This window comes from Eulemur rufifrons, chromosome 12 (genome assembly GCF_041146395.1).
Source record: "Eulemur rufifrons isolate Redbay chromosome 12, OSU_ERuf_1, whole genome shotgun sequence".
Classification (NCBI taxonomy): domain Eukaryota; kingdom Metazoa; phylum Chordata; class Mammalia; order Primates; family Lemuridae; genus Eulemur; species Eulemur rufifrons.
Window position 1 is genome coordinate 25,864,186 of NC_090994.1, and position 23,495 is coordinate 25,887,680.

At 50.3% G+C, this 23,495-nt stretch overlaps 1 protein-coding gene across 5 annotated transcripts in view; it reads left to right on the forward strand.

Moving 5' to 3' along the window:
- The window catches only part of IKBKB (inhibitor of nuclear factor kappa B kinase subunit beta), a 56,095-nt gene that overhangs the window by 14,578 nt on the left and 18,022 nt on the right, over positions 1 to 23,495 (forward strand). For 2 of the 5 annotated variants that reach the window (XM_069485010.1, XM_069485013.1), the window contains exons 3-8: positions 728 to 822; positions 1,964 to 2,099; positions 4,657 to 4,726; positions 15,790 to 15,878; positions 16,918 to 17,007; positions 19,113 to 19,237. In XM_069485010.1, the coding sequence (XP_069341111.1) occupies positions 728 to 822; positions 1,964 to 2,099; positions 4,657 to 4,726; positions 15,790 to 15,878; positions 16,918 to 17,007; positions 19,113 to 19,237 (605 nt within the window). The remainder of the gene's footprint in view (positions 1 to 727; positions 823 to 1,963; positions 2,100 to 4,656; positions 4,727 to 15,789; positions 15,879 to 16,917; positions 17,008 to 19,112; positions 19,238 to 23,495) is intronic. The other 3 variants (XM_069485011.1, XM_069485012.1, XM_069485014.1) reach the window with 3 other exon arrangements.

Here is a 23,495-nt window from a genome sequence, read left to right on the forward strand (position 1 = left end):
GGCAGCGGGAAAGGAAGGGGGAGCCGAGCTCTGGAGGGCTGTAAATGACAGGAGTACCTGCCTGACCTGGCTCCCCCTCAGTGGGTCGCTGAACACCTGCCAAGGGCCAGACCCTGCTGAGTGCTCATCTTCGTGACAGAGAGAAGGGGATGTCAGTGTTCCCATTTTGCAGATGAAGAGACTGAGTCAGACCAGGCAGTTTGCAAAAAGTCACACAGTGAATGGCGGAGTAGGAATTTCGATCAGCCTGTGTTCTGTCTCCTGTGCTGTGTTTGCATTGTCTTTGAAGAGAAAAAATTCCTACATGGACTTCAGGGTGCCATTAACTGTTAGGTTGAACCATATGAAAGTGCCATTTTTGTAGTTCAAAGAGGTCAAGTATTGGTGATGACATATGGTCCAGCCAATGCAACAGCAGCCAGGATTTGGGGAGAGAAATCTCCCTTGGCGGGAATGGTCAGCAGAGAGCATGGTGGGGCCAGGAGTGGAGCGAGGCCTCGAAGGATCTACAGACTCTGGACAGAGAGCAATGAGGCAGGAGAGGGCGGTGCGAGGTGGGGATGGTGAGGACACAGCCCGATGGGGCAGGTGCCTGGGCCATCCTTCGGGGGTGCAGACGTGGCCTCAGAGGGCAGGAGGTGATGGCAGGCGACGCTTAGGCCCCAGGGCACCGGTCCTGTGCCCCAGACAGGGCCTCTCCCTGCTGACCGCTGCGCTCTCTCCGCAGGAAACAGGTGAGCAGATCGCCATCAAGCAGTGCCGGCAGGAGCTCAGCCCCCGGAACCGCGAGCGCTGGTGTCTGGAGATCCAGATCATGAGGAGGTGAGGGCCTGGGCGGGGCCAGTGGGGCCGCGGGCCCCTGGGGTGCTGCAGTGAGACCCGGGGGGACCGCCAGCCCCCTGCCTGTAGGACGGGGAGTCTTAGATCTCCGTCCCTCTATCAGGACACCAGCCAGAATGTCCAGAGAGGTGACGCTTCCTGCTTCTGAGGACTTCTGGAAGAATAGCATTTAATGTCTGCACTGGGCCCCATCAAGGGCTTTTGGCAGTGTTATTTGTTATATTAAATAATGTAAAATGGTCATCATGGCGATTTTCGTTTGTCAGCAAAAAAATCCTTCTTTTCCCTTAATATTTAAATTCCGAGGTGGCATGTGACTCTCCAGTGCTGTCACGCTATTGCCAATGTGTACTCCTCCAGTGTGGAGACAGGGCCCGTCACTGCCAGACAGATGGTGTCCTCCTGGCCAGCGAGGCGCTTAGGGAAGCGCCTGAGAGTCAGCTGTCAGCTGGGAAGACTTAGAGAGAGAGGGTCTCTCTCTGTTCTCCAGGCTGGAATGCAGTGGTGCAATCATAGCTCCGTGTAACCTCACACTTCAGGGCTCAAGGGGTCCTCCTGCCTCAGCCTCCTGAGTAGCTGGGACTATAGACCTGCGCCACCACGCCCAGTCAACTTTTTTCTTTTGGTAGAGATGGGGGTCTCACTATGTTGCCCAGACTGGCCTCGAACTCCTGGGCTCAAGTGATCCTCCTGCCTCGGCCTCCCACAGTGCTGAGATTGCAGGTGTGCGTGAGCGTGCCTGGCTAGGCTAGCCTCTTAAGAAGAGGAGGCATCACCTTTGCCTGTCCACATGCATGTACATACCTGCCCACTCGAATGGCATGGGATTGGAAGTCCCTCTGCCTTCTCTGCTTCTAGAAGCAGTTTTGCAGTGCAGCAAGCTGGGGCGCTCTAAAGACAGTGAAGTTACGCAGGACGCGCTCACAGGGTCCCTGAGGGCACGGTGCTGAAAGTAGGGCTGGGGAGGCCTGACTGACCCGGCACCAAGGCCCGTCCAGGACCCCGCCTTTCTCGGTTCGCGTCCACGGTCCTGGGTTATCCCAGCCTTCGCTGAGAGGTGAGCTTGGCTCAGCCAGAGAGAGAGGGACGGGGGTTTGAGCAGAGTTGTGTTCTACCCTCATAGGCTTTTCCTCCTTCCTAGGCTGAACCACCCCAATGTGGTCGCCGCCCGGGATGTCCCCGAGGGGATGCAGAACTTGGCCCCCAATGACTTGCCCCTGCTGGCCATGGAGTACTGCCAAGGAGGGGACCTCCGAAAGGTGAGGCTTCTGGGCTGGCAGGGGCAGGGGGCGCAGCCTGTCTGGGCAGGGGCGGGGCACCAGGAAGGGGAAGTGGGGAGACCTTTCACCACTGACCTCCTCAGGAACCTCGAGGAGCCACAGCGGCTTTGGGGGTTGCTTTTCCTTGTCAGTCCCCCTCTTCTGTCCCCACTCTGGGGTGGTGTGTGTGTGAATCAAGAGACTGAATCAGAAGTGCTTACGAGAAAGGGAGGGAAGGGCTTTCTGTACATTCTGCTCTGCGATTACTGAAGTGACAAGGAAAACGTCATCACAAAGGCCGTGGGGAGACTGGGCGAGTCCAAAACAAACTTTTCCTCCTCTGCACGTCAGGGCCATTTGATCGGCTGCTGTCCTTATCAGGAGGGATTTTCTCCAGCACCACAGGCAGGGGCAGGGTCCGGGTGGAGCGAGCAGGGGCCGGCTTAGCGCTGGGGGGTGGGGGGGGCCTGGGCTGGGCTGGGGTTCCTGGTCCGCCTTGGCTCCCCTGCGGGGCTGTGCTTTCCTCCCTCAGCACAGCAACTGCTCTTTCCTTGGACGCGTGCTTGGGGGCGGGGGTGGGGTGATGGCAGCCCTCGCTGATCTCAGGGAAGGTTCTGGGTGCCCGCCTCCTAGGTGCTCCCTAAAACAGCATCATACAACCTGTTCGCACCCGCCACCTCATCTGATTTCCAACAACCCCATGATGTTGGTGGACAGATAAGATCCCCACATTTCAGAAGGACGTCGTGGCCCAGAGAGGTTGGGGTGGTTACCGGGCCTCACACGGCTGCAGCGGCAGAGCTGGGGTCACAGTCCCTGTGCACCCACCTGCAGACCACCTGTCCGTCTGGGAGACTGGGCGGTGCCGTGGAGCGTCAAAACAAAAGAGTTACTGTTATTTATTATTTTTTTAATTGAAAAAGGAGTTGCTGGTGAGTCAGCTCCCTTCAGCTCTTCACTCTGGAAGGCCCGTGAAGGGGAGGGGGCGTGCCCAGGCCTTCATTCTGTCTTTCCCTGGCAGTCGCCGGACGCATGTTGTGTGCGTTCTGTTACTCCTCTGGGTCCTTGTGCCCTTTTTTTTTTTTTTCTTGAGATAAAGTCTGGCTCTGTTGTCTGGGCTAGAGTTGTGCCTTCTTTTTTTAAAAGGAAACTTTCCATGAAGGTTGACCCGCCCAGTGACCTCCTGCTGTGGGAGGTGGGTGTGTCCCGGGGTGGTGTCACAGCAGGATGTGAACACAGTTGCTGGCATGACCCACGGATGAGAAATGGGGAACTTGATGGTGCTTCGATTTTCCCCTTTGTTTCCTACCCTGTGACGATCAGCCGGTGACTAACTGCAGTTGCGCAGAGATGCAGCCAGGCTGCCGTGGGGAGCAGATGGGACGCGGCCAGACCACGCAGGGCCCCGAGCAGGGCAGGGGGTTTCAGACTTGGTCCTAGGTGGTGAAGAGGAAGATGAGAATTTCAACATGACGGCCTGGTGTGGGTTGCAGGGTGGTCGAGGGGGGATGGGGGGCGTGGATTGCGTCCCGAGGGCCTCTGTCCTGCCATCCAGAGGGGCGCTGGGGAGGGCACTGCTGCCCAGAGCTCTTGTGACCTGTTGTTTCCTTTGTGCTCCAAATGAGGTGGCCTGTCTCTCCTTACGCCTGTGCGTGTGCAGAGACAAGCTTGGCTGGCACGTGAGCAAAAGTAAAAGTCAGAATTGATTTTACAAGTCTGTGTGCCACGCAGGTGAGCAGATTCTCGAACATTCATGAACATAGATGTCACCTAATGACTGGAAGCCTCCGTTGGGAAGGGACTTCCCTGTGGTCCTTCTCAGAGGCCACCTTCCAACAGCACGTGGGGCCTGTCGATGGTGGGCAGGCCGGGAGGACACAGGGCCGAGTTGGGCTCCAGCGGCAGCTGGGCTGGGCTTCGCTCTCCCGGGCGGCGCGACAAGCGTGGACGCCGCTTGCCGCACGTCTGAAGTGGAGATTCCAGCCGTAGGCCCCGTGGTGGTGGTGGTGAGGGTTCAATGGGGTAATGGCGGCAAAGCTTCGTGGAGCTAATCACGCAGAGTGCAGCCCTGCGCCAGGTGTGTAGTCAGTGCTCACTGAGTATTCTGAGCCATCATCGTCACCCCACGCAGCGAGGCGGTGTCAGGGAGGAGGTCAGAGGGTGTTTCCGGTGAGTCCGCCCCAGCCCGCCGTGCCTGTGGGCCTCGCAGGAGCCGTGACCCTGCTGTGGCCGAGCGTAGACTCTGGCCCACCTAATTCAGAGCTGCAGCAGCGGGGGCAACGTGCAGGTCCCCCACCTTAGCATGACCCAGACGCCTGCAGCCAGGGCTGTCGCTGTGAGTACAGCGTTCTCAGAACCGCCACCTCCTCCTCTTCCACTTCTTCCTCCTCCTCCAGCCAGTCCTGCTAGCCCTGCGGCCCAGGTGTCCTCAGAAGCAGGTCCCCCCAAGGCCAGGGCCTGGGGTCAGCACTCCGGTGGCTTTAGCTGGTGAGAGACACATGTGAACCTACCTGCTTTGTGACCACTTGTTCTGATCTCCTTCTCCACTTCCCGACAGTACCTGAACCAGTTTGAGAACTGCTGCGGCCTGCGGGAAGGAGCCATCCTCACCTTGCTGAGTGACATTGGTAAATCCCAGCCCCCGGCGTCAGGCTGTGCCCTTCAGGGGGAGTGTGTGGTGCCCGTGTGTGAGTCCTTGCGGAGCAAGAGTGGAGACATGTCGGTCCTTTGATCTTTACGGAGGGTGGGATGGGGGAGCCGGGAAGGGCCCACGGAATGGGGAGGTCAGCAAGGGCTAGTCCGGCAGGCGCTGAGCTCAGATAGGTTCCCCTTCCTTCCTGGCTAAGTCATCGAGTGAATTATGTCTACAGAGTAGCAGCTTTCCCTTCCCATTAGAAAGCTCCACTCCCTGCTTTCCTGGAATGGCCAGTGATGGAACAGGTTGTCATTTGAATGCTTTTCATCCCTTGGCAATGAATTTTTCCACTCCCGCATTGGCAGTTCTCTGCCAACCACTGTCACAGGGAGAACTGCCCTTGTTTAGTCCTTTCGTGCTGCTGGGGTCCTCAGAGGAGGGTCTCTGCAGCACCCTGAGAAGGCCACGCCGGCCCGGGGGGAGAGGAGTAAATAACCTGTCCCGCAGAGTGCCTAGTCCCGGAGGGGACTTAGAGGATGAGTCAGCACCTGGCTCGGGCTGGGAACAGACATCAGAAGTGAGAGACACTTGCCCAGGCCTTTTTGAAAAAATAATCTCCAAGGTGATTGGTCCAAGTTGATAGTTCGGGACGTACGGTTTAGAGTTATTCAGAGTTTATCTTTGACTCTTTGCTCTCAGATTTGGTGAATGATCCCATTTTCATTCCTCTCCTACCTCAGCCTTTTGAAGCTGTATATACTTGATGTTTGCTCAAAGTTTTTCTTTTGAAAATTGTTAAATATATAGAAAAGTTAAAAGAGTAGGACAGTGAAACCCACATCCCCTTCGCCTAGACCCACTTGGCCCCATTTGTAAAGCTGTGTTCTCCGCCCTTGGCCAGGAAGGGGAGGTGGTCGTCCGTGTGCAGAGAGCACCTGGCCTTGCTGCGGGTCTGCCTCTTCCGGCGGGCGGCCTCGGCAGGGGGGAGGCGAGAAGGAAATGAACGGGAGGAGTCCAGCAGTGACACTGAGGGTTGGGATCCAGACAGTCTGACACCAGTTCCATCTCGCTCTGTCTCCTGTGTTTCTGCCCTTTGGGTGGGTTCACACTGAGGGAAGCCGACGTTATACCAGTTTCATCCGACTTGAGGGGTGTCCACTGCTGGCCCGGCAGCTTCCTCTGTGCACTGGCCCGTGCGGGTCCCGGGAAGGGCCTTCTCTGTCTGCCTGGAGAATCTGACGTTCTGACCCAGAAGTCAGGGATCCAGCTCGTTTTCGCCGTGCCTGCCACGCGGCCTGCCCACCCACGTTTCGTCCCATGTTTCCCTCGATCGTGTCTTCTGTGCCTCAGTGGCCACATTCTTAATTTGTTCTCTGTTGGATTGGGTTGAAGGCATGTTCTTTTGCTCTTCATGGGAACTTTTATTTTGTTTTTCTCTGTTTAGAGCTTCATCAAGTTAATTTTCCTTAATGTTACTCTCAAATATTTTTCTTTCAGTCATTAGGTTATTTATGCATTGAGCAAATAGTTAAGAAAGCCTTTGAATGATTGGCTCAAGTACACCTGTCTGCTGACTCAGGTGATTCTCTACTGACGTTACCAGAGCTGGTGCTTGGTACATGTTCTTTTGGTCTAGGTACGTTTTGCATTCAGTTACTGAGGAGTTGTATGGTAACTTTTGTATTATTTATTCAAATTGTGTGTGTGTGCGTAAGTTACACATAGTGAAATGACAGGACAGGCAAGCTCTCCTGTGGGTGGACGAATGTTTAATTCCTTGGGTTACTGATTCTCATCTTTCCTCTCTGTGACCCCAAGTTTAAGGGCACAAACTGTCGTCACAGCTCTATCTTCAGCATTTGGAATAGTTGTACCTAGTATATAACAGCTTCTCTGTAAATATTTGTCAAATGAGTGAAATAAATCCCAAAGGAAATTAAAATAAGGACCTATTTTTTATTTTGTTTATTTCTTTTTTTTTTTTTTTTTTGAGACAGTGCTGCTCTGTTGCCCAGGGAAGAGTGCTGTGGCATCAGCCTAGCTCACGGCAGCCTCAAACTCCTGGGCTCAGGTGATCCTCCTGCCTCAGCCTCCTGAGTAGCTGGAACTACAGGCATGTACCACCACACCCAGCTAATTTTTTCTATTTTTAGTTGCCCAGCTAATTTTTTTTTTTTCTATTTTAGTAGAGAGGGGATCTTGCTCTTGCTCAGGCTTGTCTTCAACTCCTGAGCTCAAGTGATCCTCTACAGGATTACAGGCGTGAGCCACCTCGTCTGGCCAAGGACCTACTTTTTAAAAAATCAGATGTCCACATGAAATTAACACTTCCAAGTCAAATGCTGGCTTCTCCATATTAGCAGTGTGACCTTGGGCATGTTACTTAATTTTTTTTATTAACTGTTTTATTAGCTGTAAAATGGGGACAGTACTCACTTCATTAGAATGTTTCAAGAATAAAATGAGATGGTATTTATTCATGAAGCCCTTAGCACAGTGCTCTGTTCCCAGTGTAGTGTGCAGTCAGCAAATGTCAGTTCCTCTCTCGTTTCCTTCTCCCTCTGGACTTGGACTTTGAGCATCCCTTTGGAAAAGCCGTAGTCCCTTACTTCGGTTGTGACCTGAGGTTGGACCAGTGAACCAGACAGGTGGTTGCCTTTTGAGATTCCTCTTCCTGGAAATGGCTCATCATCCTCGAACCCTCTCTCTCAGTCACCCTGTGATGCAGTCACATCCCCTGATTTTGTGGTTGGAGTCGAGCTTGCCGGTAAGCTTGGATTTTACTTTCATTCCCATCCTGATTTGTGTGCAAAATCCATCAAATTTATTTCTCATGACTGAGCCAGAGTTCAAAAGCTTTTCTTGGAGCTCATGTAACATAACTGTTTTGTATTTTGAAACATTTCCTGGGCATATTTTGTTCCAGTTTGTTCCAAGTGACAGCCCCGTGTTTCCTTTGTTGCCGTTGCCACTGCTGCTCTCTGCCAGGTTGACTTCAGATAAGTGGCAGAGCCACACCCCTGACCACTGGGCCCGGATTCATGGCCTTCTCTTTAGGGTTAAACCTGCCAGCCCCTCATCTCTCCTGTGCCACTGACTTCCCAGAGACGCCTGCTCAGGACGGCATCAAGATAGCAGGTGTAGGTAGGACTTTTCCAGTGAACTGTAAACTGCCCAAGACCCTGCAGAGTATGTGTGAGAAAGTGAGCAGACGTTGGCAAGCGCGTGGGCGGGCCCTTGCGTCCTGTGCCAGGGCAAGCCTGGTAGACCATTGCCTTTATGCTGATGAGCGATCTGGGCACAGATGCAGAGGCAGCTGGAGATGACTTGGACTTCCAAATAATGTGGCCCTAAAATAGCTTGAGGAAGTTATGTGTAAATGGACTCTATTTAAAACAGGCTTGCTCATTATCTTTTGGAAAATATCGGGTATGTTTTCTGCCAACAGAGGAGTAAACGCCTGAGCACTCAGGGTTAAGGGCAGACTGTGGCATTCCCTGCTGCCTGAGGGGTGTGGCCCTGCCTGAGCCACGGCCAGCTGGGCAGGCCGGAGCCCAGCTGTGCGAGCCACAGCCTTGTCGCACCTTAGATTGGAATCAGTCTTCCTTGGTTCTGTAGGAGACGGGTTTGCTGGAACCCACCCCCATTCCTGTCTGCGCTGCATTCTCGGAGCCACCACTGCTGCTCCTACTGGAGCTGTTTCTAGCAGGCGGCCAGGACTTCAGCGTTCAGGAGCAGGGAGGGTCTCAGAGAAAACATGTGGCTTTAGGGAAGGGAGCTGCATCCCAGGAATGAGAAGACCGGACTCCGTGGAGTGCGCCTTGTCTGTCCTGTTGACTGCACTGCGCGGGTAGCCCAGGACATGACCTGACCTCAGTGTTGGAAAGCATCGGTGACCAGGTTAATAGAATGATGAGGGGAGAGCAGACAGCTGCCGTTCAGTCCTGGCACTGAACATTCTGGGCCTCAGTGTCCTCAACTTTGGGATGAGGGTTTGGGCGTCTGAGTGGCCCCTAAGGTCCCTTCTCCCTGTAATTGTGTGGTTTTCTTTGTCCAGGCAGCGATTTTCAGAATGGTGGCCCCAGAATGTCTCTGGCACCCCGCAGCTGTCCCAGCCTGACTGTTCCCCACAGGCACCCTCATGTCCTGTCCTGCCGGGAGCTTTGTCTTCCTGCCTGTGCTCACTCCATGCCGTCCGTTCATCCCTCTCTGCACCCAGCCAGCCGCCGCTGCCTTCCAGTAATCTGTGCGCCAGGCCATTCCCAGGGCATCCTTATCACCCCTGTCCTCCCCAAACTCTGCATGTTCAACCCTGATCCCCTTCCCAAACTCCTGCCTATGTCCACAGGGTATTTCTCCCAAAGTCACTTCCAAATCCAGGTCCTAGACTTGTTCCTTAACCAGGTCCCTTTCGGACTTCTTCTCTCTGTGTCACTAGCCCATCCTCCTGCCAGCTGCCCAGGCACGGGTGTCAGTTTGAATCTGGTCTCTCAGAATCTGCCCTACGCCCTGCACCCTCCCATTTAAGGAGTCTCCAGACCCTGTCAAACCTTCCTGCCTGTCGTGCGTCCCATTTCCCCCATCTGGCCCCACTGCCTGCGCTGATGGGTGTCAGAGCAGGTCCCTACCGTGAGCTCTCCCTGGCCTCCTCTTCTCCCTGTTATGCTAATCCATCTTAATCCTTTGAGAGGACACTGTCATCACAGTCCACTAGTAGGTAGAGGCCAAGCCTCATAAGTGCGCATTTCTCCCGTCCACTGTGGCCGACGTCCGGAGTACGAGACTCTCAAAACCCGCGTGTCAGCTCCCCTGCCCGCTCCTTGCTGGGGTGCTGCTGCTGCACCTCCCGAGGACCCCACTCCTTCCTGTCTTTGGGGGCGTGGCTTTAGACCTGCCCCCCTGCAGGGACTGCCCTCACATGTCACTCAGGGTGACTCTGGTGGGATTCTCCTACCTGTGTTGGCCCCTGCACTCCTCTGATACTTGCTGTTGCCATTACTGTTACATGGTCTCTGCCTGTACTTGGCAGTGAAGGCTGAATTCTGGGTTGGGGGCCAGTTGACCCGACTATTTGTGCAGTGAGGAAAGAAAGTGCTTTGACTTGCTTTGATTCAGTGACACATTCCCACAGTGCACGTGCAGAAGACCCTCGGTAAGGGTCCCGTCGAGTGAGTGAGAGAACGATCCTGCACTCGGCGTTCCTGCCTTGCCAGCCTTGCTGATTAGTCAGGGGCTGTTTCAGCCAAGAAGGCTTTAGCCGCAGTAAACCTTTCTCCCCTTGTCCAGAGTTGTCCTTCCAGGCTGTTTTGTTTGGAAAGCCCAGTGATATCCAAGTGGCGGTCACATTATAGGCACCCCGTCCATTTTTATCGAGTGAACGGACATCCTGTTCCTTCCTACTCAGTGGTGACTTGGACCACCCATTGGTGACTGCCTTTTTTTCTCTTCCAACCTCTGTCTCAACTTTTTGGCCCACTTATCTTTCTATTTCTTCTCTACAGAAAGTATCTCAAACAAAAGTGTTCTCAAGGGAGCTTAGTGACCCCATTAAAGTTGTGGTGTGGTGAGCGTGTGGACCTGACCCCTATAAACCTGCTCTTTTGCATGGAAGTCTGGCTACTCTTGTCTGTTCCCTGTTTTGTGGTTAATGATCTGGATAATATTCAGGGGTTGTGACTCAGAATCCGGGTTCATCGATAAGAGCTACACGATTGTCACGTTCTTCAGGTAAACATTTGTGTCCTCACGAGTTAAGGGGGAGCCGGGGTGTCCACATGGGTAACGGAAAGAGGCTCTTATCTCCCTGTAGCGTGTCCGTCCCTTGGCCCCTCTCTGTGGAGTGTCTGTCCTGGGAGATGCCACTATGTCGTGTAAAAGTTCCCACAGGGTGGGTGCTTCCTATGGCTCTTGTCTGTGACTGGAACGTGAGGAATTAACTCTTAGGCTTTTAGGCTTCGTGGTGTGGTTTTCAGTTTTTATAAATGGTATTATTGCTATTGCCGGGGATTTAGATTTTTTTATAAGCTTCCAGGTGCAAGAGTGTTTTTCTTAATCTCAGTATTGCATGTTCCTCGAGTGTAAACCAAGTCAGACTCTCTTGGCTTGAGACAATTTTGCTGCATTTCATGACACTGCTCCTTAGGTACTGTTTTGTCACATGTAGCACAGTCAGACGGAATCAAGCTTTTTGAAGGCTCGTTCTATGAGGGTCGCATCTAAGAGCTCTTACCTGGCGGAATTTTTACTATTTCAGTCACATGAGGTCACTCAGTCCAAGAAACTATGTGTAACAATGCCTGTCTGGTTCTGTAATTCCAGACTTTGTTAAGTTGACCATAGTATTTGAGAATGAATTAATACCTCAAAATCAGGATGAAAGTTTGCCATGTGCAGTTGCTTAAGCATAAAAATAGATAGTACTAATAGTAATCACTAGGTTCAGTTACCGAGGTGCTGTCCCTTCTCACAGGTGACAGCTGTCAGTCTGTGGCGTAGAGACGTGTGGTGTGGAAGAGCTCTGAGGCTGGGCTCTCAGGGGGCTCCTCGGGCCGTCTCGCCTGCTCATGCCCCATGTTCTTTGCCCTAAGACGTGACACTCCAGCTTCAGGGGCCTTGTCTCAGTCTGGGCACACGCACCCCTCAAATTACAGTCTCAGCTTCCGTATATTCTGCTTTGCAACAAGCCAGCTACACTTTTATGTATTATGCCTTGATATTCTTCAGTGTGTCCTGTACCGAAATGCATCATCGGTGAAAACATCAGTGAGCAAACATTTCCACTTGCCGCGTGGCCTTGCTCCTGCCACCCGAGAGTTCAGATTCAACAGTCGTGCCGTCCCTGTCTGCAAGGTCATGTTGGCGCAGTTCTTAGAGTGTCTTTAGTGTCCTTTGTTTTGATTTTTTTTAATACTATAAAAAATAGTAAAACAAAAATGAAAGCCCTGATAAGAAGCATTGGTCTTTGAACGTTAATACAATTGAGAACAAAATGGAGTGGAACTTTCCAGGCACATGAAAGCAGTGAGTCTTTCACTTCATTTGAACATTAGTTGGACCTAAGCCAATCTACTGTGTACTTATGAAAGAAAAGAAAAATAAAGAACAAGTATAAAATGTTGGAACTACGTGATCAAAGTCTGGGTTTAAAAGGACAGACGTAATTAGAATTTTTGTGATACAGATTGAGCACCCCAATCCAAAATATTCTAAAATCTGAAGCTTTTTTGAGCATTGATGTAATGCCACAAGTGGAAAATTCCACACCAAAGTACTTAACACAAACTTTGTTTCATGCATAAAATTATTAAAAATATCATTAAAAATTACCATCAGGCTATGAGTATAAGGTGTATATGAAACATAAATGAATCTCATGTGTATACTTGAGTCCCGTCCCCAAGATATTTCATTATGAACATGCATATTCCAAAATCCAAAACAAACCCAAATCCAAAACACTTCTAGTCCCAAGCATTTCAGATAGGAGATACTCAATCGGTTTAGCTTACTGTTCTCATCTGGAACTCCCCTGATAAGGTGGAAGTCAGTGTGAGCTCTCAGTTTGACTTTCACGTGTGTCTTCAGGAAACGTTCAGCTGAGAGTCTTTTCAGAGTGTGTTTGATGATGCAGTTTCTGAAGACGTCTTTCCCCTGCTCCGCACGGAGCCCCCGCTGTATGAGAGAGAGAGAACGTGTGTGGGGGGCACAGAGAGGGCTCCATGTTAAACCTCTTAGTGTTTAAACAGAAAACAGGTCACACCATTAACTTGGCAGTGCCTGGCTGACACCCCGCTGAGCCAGACAGCGTAACCCTGAGGGCAGACTGCTACAACGCATATCTACCACGGTTTGTTCAGCCATTTCCTCGTTGTTGACTTTCAGTTTATTTCTAACTGTTTCACTCCAAGCTGTGCAATAAGTACACTTATGTGTGTGTCATGATGCTTTTGATTTTATAAGCTAGAGTCCCAGAGGTGGAAACAATGGGTCAACCGATGTATTTTAAAATTTAACAGATGGCCGGGGCGCGGTGGCACGGGCCTTTAATTCCCAGTCACTCGGGAGGCTGAGGTGGGAGGATTGTTTGAACCCAGGAGTTCAAGTTCAGCCTGGGCAACACAGTGAGACGCTTGTCTCTAAAATATAAATTAATTAATTAATTAATAGATGGTGCCATATTACTTTCCCCAAAATGCCCACCAATGTTCCCTCCTTCAGGAAGGTAGAGGAGCACTCTTTATTTGTCATCAAAAAGTCTTGCTGCTTGGAAGTGAAAAGGTATTTTAGTGTTGCTTTGGTTTGCATTTTTGACCATCAGTGAGCTTGAGCAACTTTTCATGTAATTATTCACCATTTGTATTTCTTCTTCTGCAAATTTTTTTTTTTTTTTTTTTTTTTTGAGACAGAGTCTCACTCTGTTGCCCAGGCTAGAGTGAGTGCCGTGGCGTCAGCCTAGCTCACAGCAACCTCAAACTCCTGGGCTCAAGCAATCCTCCTGTCTCAGCCTCCCGAGTAGCTGGGACTACAGGCATGCACCACCATGCCCGGCTAATTTTTTTCTATATATATTTTTAGCTGTCCATATAATTTCTTTCTATTTTTAGTAGAGATGGGGTCTCGCTCTTGCTCAGGCTGGTCTCGAACTCCTGAGCTCAAACGATCCGCCCACCTCGGCCTCCCAGAGTGCTAGGATTACAGGCGTGAGCCACCGCGCCCGGCCTCTTCTTCTGCAAATTGACGCTTGATGTTCTTTGCCCGTTTTTCTACTGGGTTGTTTTCTCACTGACTTGTGAGAGCTTTTTGTCCATTTGGGCATGTTTACTCTCTGGTAGTTGTTACAGACACTGTTTTCCCAGCTCCTTGTCTTTTGGCTTTGTTTGTAGCATCTTTCGCCATAAACTTTTTTTTTTTTTTTTTTTTGAGACAGAGTCTCACTCTGTTGCCCAGGCTAGAGTGAGTGCCGTGGCGTCAGCCTAGCTCACAGCAACCTCAAACTCCTGGGCTCAAGCAATCCTCCTGCCTCAGCCTCCCGAGTAGCTGGGACTACAGGCATGCGCCACCATGCCCGGCTAATTTTTTCTACATATATTTTTAGCTGTCCATATAATTTCTTTCTATTTTTTAGTAGAGGTGGGGTCTCGCTCTTGCTCAGGCTGGTCTCGAACTCCTGAGCTCAAAGGATCCGCCCACCTCAGCCTCCCAGAGTGCTAGGATTACAGGCGTGAGCCACCGCGCCCGGCCTGCCATAAACTTTTAAAACCTTTTTATGTTATTTGTATTTGTTTTTCTTTGTGCCATATAGTTTTCCTCACATGACCTACGTTTTTGCTAAATTTATCCCATGGTGTTTTATAGAGTTGCTAATGTGAGTGGGATTTTTTCTTTTCCATTTCAACTGGATGTAGCTGACATAGAGAAAAGCTATTGATTTGTATGTACTCATTGCTTCCAGATGACTTACTAAATTCTTCCTAGTTTTTAGTGTATTAAGTTCTCTAGGCAGATGGTCATACCATCTCCAAATATAATTTTATCTCTTTCCAGTACTACTTACTCCATTTTTTTCTTTTATAATCTTTTGGCTAGGATTTCTGTTAAAGTTATTAAACCTCTCTTATGGGTGAAAATCATGTCCTTGGAGTCTGAGCTGCAGACGGGTCCCTCACTCCTGTGCTACAGCCTTTCTTGTGTGATGTCCTCCCCTCCCCGTGTGATGTCCTCCCCTCCCCGTGTGATGTCCTCCCCTCCCCGTGTGGTGTCCTCCCCTCCCCGTGAGGTGTCCTCCCCTCCCCGTGTGGTGTCCTCCCCTCCCCGTGTGGTGTCCTCCCCTCCCCGTGAGGTGTCCTCCCCTCCCCGTGTGGTGTCCTCCCCTCCCCGTGTGATGTCCTCCCCTCCCCGTGTGAGTCAGCACCTTTCCTCTTCACAGCAGAAGCTATGGGTGTTGGATGACTTTGCAGCCAGAGTTGCACAGGCTGCGTCTTTCCCAACCAGGTTCCGAGTGCTTTGTCTTTGGGGACCACGTCTCTGATGTTCTGTCTCTCGCAGGACCTGCAGGAGGGCCGTGGCGAGCGCGTGCTGAGCTTTGGGAATGTGTTGGAGGTGTCCTGTCTTTTTTTTTTTTTTGAAACAGAGTCTCTCACCCTGTTGCCCAGGCTAGAGTGAGTGCCGTGGCGTCAGCCTAGCTCACAGCAACCTCAGACTCCTGGGCTCAAGCAATCCTCCTGCCTCAGCCTCCCGGGTAGCTGGGACTACAGGCGTGCGCCACCATGCCCGACTAATTATTTTTTCTATATATATTTTTAACTGTCCAAATCATTTCTCTCTATTTTTAATAGAGACGGGGTCTCGCTTTTGCTCAGGCTGGTCTCGAACTCCTGACCTCAAGCGATCCTCCCACCTCGGCCTCCCAGAGTGCTGGGATTACAGGCGTGAGCCACCGCGCCTGGCCGAGGTGTCCTGTTTTCTTCGTCTTGTGCTTCCCCACTTCCGACGCCAGCTCTGACCTCACTGGACTGTAGATCATGTGACCATCGTACTCTCGCCCCGAAGGGCCTGTCTCCCTTTCCCACATGGTAGAATTTTGATTTTTGCGCCACCAGACCAGAGAAGTTCCCCTTCTCAAACTTTACTGCCATCAGCATCACCTGAGAGCTTGCTAACGCAGACTGTGGGGTCACCCCCAGAGTTTCTAATTCAGTCGGTCTGGGGTGGGGCCCGAGAATTTTGCATTTCTAACAAGTTCGGTTGCTGCTGTTTTGGGCACTGCAGTTTGAGAACTGCTGCTCTGGACGGCAGGTGGTGACCGCAGCGATGCAAGGCGGAGAATTCCTTGCATGAATAAGCCAGATCCTTGTGGTGGTGAAGTTCTGCTCACTCAGCAGACCCCGCAGCTCCACCTGAGGGTGTGTCCCCGAGGCCCATTCCCTCCACCGCAGGTTTGTGCACTGAGAGTCACTCGGCGTGTTTCAGGGGCACACGGCATTTATCCTTCACAGGGTAGGAGATTCCGAGATGAGAAGGTTTAGTAAAAATTCACTCCCCTTTCCATCCTCCCAGCCTCTGCACTTAGATACCTGCATGAGAACAGAATCATCCACCGGGACCTAAAGCCGGAGAACATCGTTCTGCAGCAAGGAGAGCAAAGAGTGAGTGGCCCTCTGGGGCGTAGAAGGTCTTGGGGCTGCCCCAGGGAAGCTGCTTGGCTAAAGAAGGCTGCTGGGTGTGTGTTTGTATTACTATTTGCATTTCCTGGTGTGGCGCTTTGATTCTCTGGGAATGCTTTTTGATTTGAGATAGAATTCAGCAAAAAGTTCCTGCTTGTGCATTGAGGCAAGTTTGAATGGATCATATTGTTCCTTGCCCAAGTTGCAGGAATCTGATAAGGAAAATAATGTTTGTCTTCAAACCTCCACCCCCAGCCTTTGGGACTGGTATTTGGAAATAGGCTTTTTGTTTTCTGTTTGTTTTGAGACCCTCATGTTTCCATGCTAGATGGAAACCAGCTGTCAGTGGTCCCGTCTGGGAAGAGGCATTTGGAGCTGGCACCTGTCTACCGCAACTGGTCCAGCCTGCAGTCGCCCCAGAGCTCTGGGCCACCCTCCTGTGGCCGCCCTGCTCAGGTGTGGAGGTTGCCCCCGTGGGCTTGACGCTGTGTTCTTTCACCACCTGTTTGTTCAGCAGAGTGGAATGTTGTCGCTCAGCTCCTGGGTCCCCCAATCCCTTCTGATACGGCTTCTTTCACATCTGAGGCCTGAGCCGTGACTCCCACGATGTTCACCTTTGTTCCAGTTCACACTCACTCCTGCCAGTGCTTCTAGGATGTGAGAACTAAAGGCATTTACTGGGAAGAGGCTGGCCTCATCCTCCGCATATGAAGTCCAGGTTTAGCGGTCTCGAGGGCTGGTGCCTGGTCTGTTCATTTCGGCCCCCTCTGATGGTTGGTGGCAGAGCATGGGAGAACGTGTGGCTAGCTAGCATTTTTACAGCGTATGTTTTCTTCTACCCTAAATCCACCGTGTCAGGGGCGTTCTCCTGTGTATTTGGTGGCTCTTAGGAATTTAGGATGTAATACCACCTGGGAATTCAGAAATATCTCTGTTCTAACGGGAAATAAACAGAATCCTTGTAGAAGGACAGTGTATTCTTAAAACCTTCAGATTTCTCCTCTTCCTCTTTTTTTTTCAGTTAATACACAAAATCATTGACCTAGGATATGCCAAGGAGCTGGATCAGGGCAGTCTTTGTACTTCCTTTGTGGGGACCCTGCAGTACCTGGTAAGAACTGGGACTTGCATGTTTGTGTCAGTCTCTCTCTGCCGGCGTGTCTGGGCTCCTCTCTGTCCTTGCCCTCGGCACCTGCGTCTCGCCAGCTCTCGGATGTTTCTCAGATGCACGGAAATCATTGCGTGAGGTCAGACCCATAATCTGTTCAAGTCAGCAATTTTTACCAACAAGTGCCCAGTGGAAGGTTACAGCCGTCTTCTCTGACGTCCAAAGGGCTTGCTAGTGTGCCCTCACTCAAATCCTGTAACTTCTCTGTGCTTCAGTATTTTATCTGAAAATAAAGGATTTTAACAGGACTCATGCTGGTCTGTAGAGGCCGCAGTTGCTCTACCATATCTCAGGGGCCCCTGAGGAGGAGTCAGAGCGCTCCGCTTCCTAATCTTTCTCTATGTTACTTGGGCTGCATGTTGGGTTCCGTTTGAGTCTGTCATTCATTTAAGAATGTTGGTCAGGTGTAGTCTGTTTCCAGGTGCTGTGCTCAGAGCTGGCGACGCAGTGAAGAGGAAGTCAAGCGTTTCCCTGCCTTCAGAGCTCAGAGTCTAGCAGGAAAGCAGGCATCGCCACGATGCTTACGCAGATAACTAGGAAGTTACAGTGTGGTAGCAGCTACAGAGGAAAAGTGCAGGGGGTTAAGAATATACATTGGGAGACACTCACCTAGTCTAAGACCTGAAGGGTGAGTAGGAGAAGGGGGCTGGAGGTGGGGGAGGGAGAGGGAGCAGAGCGGAGGGAATTCTGGGCAAAGGGGTGGCACATGGGAAGACCCGCAAGTGTGGCCGCAAGCTAGTGAAGAAGGAAGAGAGTGTCTCGAGTTGCAGCCGGGGAGCAAGGTAGGGGACAGATTGTGAAGGCCATTTTGGCTGGGTTAAAGATTCTAGACTTTATCATAAAACCTCTGGTGAGACATTGAAGGGTTTTAAGTTGGAGAAGGAGCAAGTTTTTATGGCGCGGAGAGTGAATTGCAGCAAACAGGAGTGAACAGTGGGCAGGCGTCATGGGGCCGTTGCGCCAGGCCAGGCCAGGGCTGGGGTGGCCGTGTAGACGGAGGGACCATCGGACTCCAGAAGGGCTTGGTGGGCATGCTCAGCAGCCTGTCGTAGATGGCTCACTGATGGCCGCAACCAGAGATTCTGATTGAATAAGGGAGTCCAGTTTGAAAAAAACAAAAAAGGTTGAAAGCCACAAGGTTGGATGAGCTGAAATCTCTGATCAATTTCTTAAAAAAGAAAAATGATCTGAAGTCCTTTTGAGTGTGTGTATTTCCTGCCTGTCCTGCCCACTGTGGTCAGGGGCTCTGCCGGGTGAACACCTGCTCTGTGGAGTAGAGGCTTCAGAGCGATAGGGATGAACCCGACCTTCCCCTTTTCTCTTCTTGGTTTGGATTCCCTGGCCCTTGCTTGTAAGTGTCACATTTCCAACCAGACAGTGCATGGCCCTGTCTCCATGCTTCTGCCCGTGATGGTCCTTTCTGGAATGTTTCCTCCCACCTGCTAGTGTGAGGAGCCTTCTTCTGAGCCCAGTATGGTCCCGTCTGTGTTACGTCTCCTGTTCGGTCACTCGGGCTCCCTCTGCCTCGGCAGCAGCCATGCATCTGGCTTTTTCCTGCTGAGACTAAGTATCCCATCCCTTGGTGTGACTGCATGTTACTTGGTTCCGGAGACTGTGTTAGCATTTAATGCGCGTGAGATGCATTTGGTGCATACAGCCCGGCCGCGTCTCCCTTTGTCATGTGTTATCTGTCTCCCCGTCTCTGCACAGCACCGTGGCTGTGCCCTGCATTGAGTTAGTTTTCAGTAAGTGCCTGAAATGCTGCGGCCCAAGGGGAGAGATTAAAGCGCCGCGAAGGGCGCGTGCTGTGCTCTGGCCCCCACTCCTCAGCCCGTCCTTCAGTACTCAGTGGGAGTGAGGGGAGCAGGAACATCGTAGGTGCACCCCTAACCACGCCCAGGGGTCCCCTCCTCAGCCTTGAGTGGCCGAACCCGTGCCCGCTGGGATGGAGCCAGGAAAGGTGGGGGTGGAGCGTGAGCTGGTTGTTCCCTCCTGCCACGGCCCTGGCAAGACCGAGCCGCTCAGGCGTGTCCCCTGTGTCACTGTAGGCCCCGGAGCTGCTGGAGCAGCAGAAGTACACGGTGACCGTCGACTACTGGAGCTTTGGCACCTTGGCCTTCGAGTGCATCACGGGCTTCCGGCCCTTCCTTCCCAACTGGCAGCCCGTGCAGTGGTGAGCGGGGCGGGGCGGGAGGGCCGCTTGGAGGAAGCAGCGAACCTGTCTCCGCTCCTCTCTCGCCTGTTTCACTGGGTGCCCGCACCTCGCTGCGCCTGTGAGGTTGGGGTCTCTCTTCCCAGAGGAAGGCCTGTCCGGACCCAGCATGGGGCCGCCTGGGCTCCCGAACCCTAGACAGATGGAGCAATTTTTGAATATTCATGCGGACTCCGAACCTTAACATCTTTAAATGTTATAGTGTGTAAATGCCGTTTGCCCTGTGTCCAGCAGTAACAGGTGAGTACGTTTCTAGACCATGCTGTGACGTGCACCGGTACTGGAGACGCTGTGTGTTAGTGAACAGAAATACCGGACAGGAACACACGCCAAGTCGTGAGGAAACATTTACATGACAATTTATTGTTGGCAGATTTTACTATACCTGGATATAAATTTTTGTTTTAAAAGCATAAGAAAGTAGTTTAAAATGTGAACTTAATAAATTATCAACGATTTTCTAATAAAAAAATCAAAGGATACAATTAGGTTTTAAAAAATTACTCTGTATTCTATTTTTTTTTTTACTGATTATAAAAATAATGCATTGTTCATGAAATATTTACATAGAGTCAGTCACCACAAAAAGGACGTGAGGCTGATGCAGGTGGCAGTTAGCTTGCTTTAGCCATTCCACGATGCGCACATATTTCAAAACATCATTTTGTACATGATAAATATCAGGTAAAATGAAGTACAGGGGAACAAAGTTAATTACTGAAATACATAATTTAAAAATTAACATTCCCCCAAATGAGTTAGGATTCATTGAAGATTGTTCCTTGCCTCTGGTGGGGCAAAGGCAATATAAGCGACCTAAGCATTTGTACCCCGTAATATGCTGAAATAAAAAAAAATTGTTCCCTGAGAGGCCACACGTTAATTTAAATGATACTACTTTGGCTCTAAAATGTCTTTATTTCAACTCTTTATTTCAACTTTTTATTTTTTTGGAGCAGTAATAAGTTCACATGGTGCAAATCTCAAACCGCGTGAGAGAGAGTACAGTGAAAAGTCACCTCAGCCCCGTCTCCCAGCCCGCGTCCCTCCCCGCCGGCGCCTGACGCCGAGGGTCTGCGCACACTCGGTCATTGGCCTGTGCTTGCTTACTGGTACATCGATGTTTACCCCAGGGGAGCATCCTAGGAACAGTCTCCGCACGTGCGTTTTACACCGCGGGAATTTCCTTCCAGAGCCAATTTACTGCGGCACAGAAAGTCCCTGTCTCGAGCCTACACAGTGCTGCGCGGTTTGAGTACCCCTCATGTTGACCATAATATTAGCTTTTTTTCGCTTTTTGTTTTGGAAAATATGGAAACAGTAAAGAAAGAAGAATCAACTATAATCACACAACCTGGAAACAATCGCCATGAACATTTTTGTGTGTCTCCAGGCTCTTCAGCCTGTGCTATTTTCTACTTTAAAAAAAAAAAAAAAAGGCCAGGTTCGGTGGCTGACGCCTGTAATCCCAGCACTCTGGGAGGCTGCGGCAGGAGGATCTCTTTAGCTCATGAGTTCAAGACCAGCCTGAGCCCTGTGTAAGAGCGAGACCCGTTATCTACTAAAAGTAGAAGAAATTAGCCAGTTGTGGTGGTTTGTGCCTGTAGTCCCAGCTACTCGAGAGGCTGAGGCAGGAGGATTAGTTGAGCCCAGGAGTTTGAGGTTGCTGTGAGCTAGGCTGACACCATGGCACTCTAGCCAGGGCAACAGAGCAAGACTCTGTCTCAAAACAAACACAAAAAACAAAAATCAAAATAAGTTGCTATGTGTATTCTCACATAGCTTACCTTTCAAACTTTATATTGAAAATACATTATGTTTTTCCATATTGTTTGTAATGTCTGTTCCATTGAGTTAGCTATACTATAGTTCACTTAACACCATGAATAACATCCTTGTAGGGAAATCCTTGTATATCCACAGTTATTTCCTGAGGATGAATTCCTAGAAAAGAGATTAACAGATCAAAGAGTATGCATGGTTTACGGTTTTTTGTGTTTTTTTTTTTTTTTTTTTTGAGACAAGGTCTTGCTCTGTCACCCAGGCTGGAGTGCAGTGGTATATCATCATATCTCACTGCAGCCTCAAACTCCTGGGCTCAAGCGAACCTCCTGCCTCAGCCTCCTGAGTAGCTGGGACTATACACGTGTGCCACCACACCCAGCTAACTTTTATTTTTTTTGTAGAGATGGAGTCTCTTGCTCAGGGCTCAGGCTGGTCTCAAACTCCTGAGTTCAAGTGATCCTCCCACCTCAGCCTCCCAGAGTGTTGGGATTACAGGCATGAGCCACTGTGCCTGGCCACGTATGCACCTTTTAAAGGTTTCTGGTGTGTGTCAGTGACTGTTCACCAGAAGGTTGTATAAATCTACAGTTCCACCAGGAGCATGCGATGCTACCGCTCTCTCTACACCATTGCCAACTCTGGTTGTGTTGTTATCCCAAATGCCTGTCTGAAAGTAATAAAAACATTAATGTTTTCAGGGGACAGATATTTGCATCACAAGAATCTAATAAAGGATAGCTTTTGAAATTGATTCTAGAAAAGTCCGGTTCAGCCACAACGATTGATTGTATTGAGGTGAGATGGTATTGAGGTGAGGCATCTGCCCTAGGACTCTAGTGGAAAATAGCTAAGTATGCCCTCCTGAGGCAACTTAATTTAAAACAGGCGTTGCTCATTTGGCTGCCTAGGTTCTAGAATATTGAGGAATTAGCTCATTAGTTTATTTATTTATTTATTTATTTTTTGAGACAGAGTCTCACTTTGTTGCCCAGACTAGAGTGCTGTGGCGTCAGCCTAGCTCACAGCAACCTCAAACTCCTGGGCTCAAGTGATCCTCTCGCCTCAGCCTCTCGAGTAGCTGGGACTACATTGGCAAGTGCCACCATGCCCAGATAATTTTTTCTATATGTTTTTAGTTGTCCAGATAATTTTTTTTTTTTTTTTTTGAGACAGAGTCTCACTCTGTTGCCCGGGCTAGAGTGAGTGCCGTGGCGTCAGCCTAGCTCACAGCAACCTCAAACTCCTGGGCTCAAGCAATCCTCCTGTCTCAGCCTCCCGAGTAGCTGGGACTACAGGCATGCACCACCATGTCCGGCTAATTTTTTCTATATATATTTTTAGTTGGCCAGATAATTTCTTTCTATTTTTAGTAGAGACGGGGGTCTTGCTCTTGCTCAGGCTGGTCTCGAACTCCTGACCTCGAGTGATCTACCCGCCTCGGCCTCCCAGAGTGCTAGGATTATAGGCATGAGCCACCACACCCAGCCCTAGCTCATTAATTTATAATCACACTTTATAACCATCATAAAAATAGCTTTAAATTATGTGTACATCTATAGTGGTTTTAACTAATTAAGAATTTCTTTAGTTCACGTCACATATTGACCTTTTCCATTATTGATAGCAAGGTGAGTTACAATCCATTAGAACTGGAAGAACAGGTGCACTTTGAACATATATCCCCAAGGGCCTGGCATCTTCATAGTAAATCCGTCTGCAGAATCACCTTCCTAGAACCTCCCTTAGCAGTGCTGGAAGGCTGGTGGCCACTTTCTAGTAGACCTCTCTGAAACCCAGCAAGGAGCTGTTGTGTGGACTAATTTGCATCTCATCTGCTTTTTAATGCCTTAGACAACTTTTTAAAAATTTCACTATTTCATCTCGGATGACAGGTAAATAATTTCAGAACAAATGCAGTTTGGGCTTTGTAATTCTATTATAAAGTCCTTTGAAATATTAACGCCTTTTAGGACCAGCCTAAGTAATAAGCATTTATTTTATGTATCTTTTCATATTTCCCATTGAGAAACTAAGTTTTCTAGTAGAGGATCGTCCCACATGTTTGTGATTAGCAAGTCTTAGTGCTCCTGACTTTACCGCTGTCACAGGTTCAGCCAGAGCTGTAGGCCACCAGCCTGGCCACGCGCCAGCCCTTGGGGTTTCCCATGTGCCCCAGAGGGGCCAGTTCACCACTTGCCAGTGAGAATTGTTTGGAGCTGAACCATTTTTATCTGAACTTCCCAGGTGTTTTGGGAAAAGATGTGTTTGGACATTGAGACAGAGTAGAAAGAATACCAGGCTTCGGAGTCGAGTCCTGGATTCTGCCATGTTCCAGTAGTGTGACCTTGGACACATCACCTGGTCTCACGTGCTTACCGTTAAGTGAGGGGCTAAAAATGTCTTCCGCGTGGGGCAGTCTTGGCAACAAGCGAAT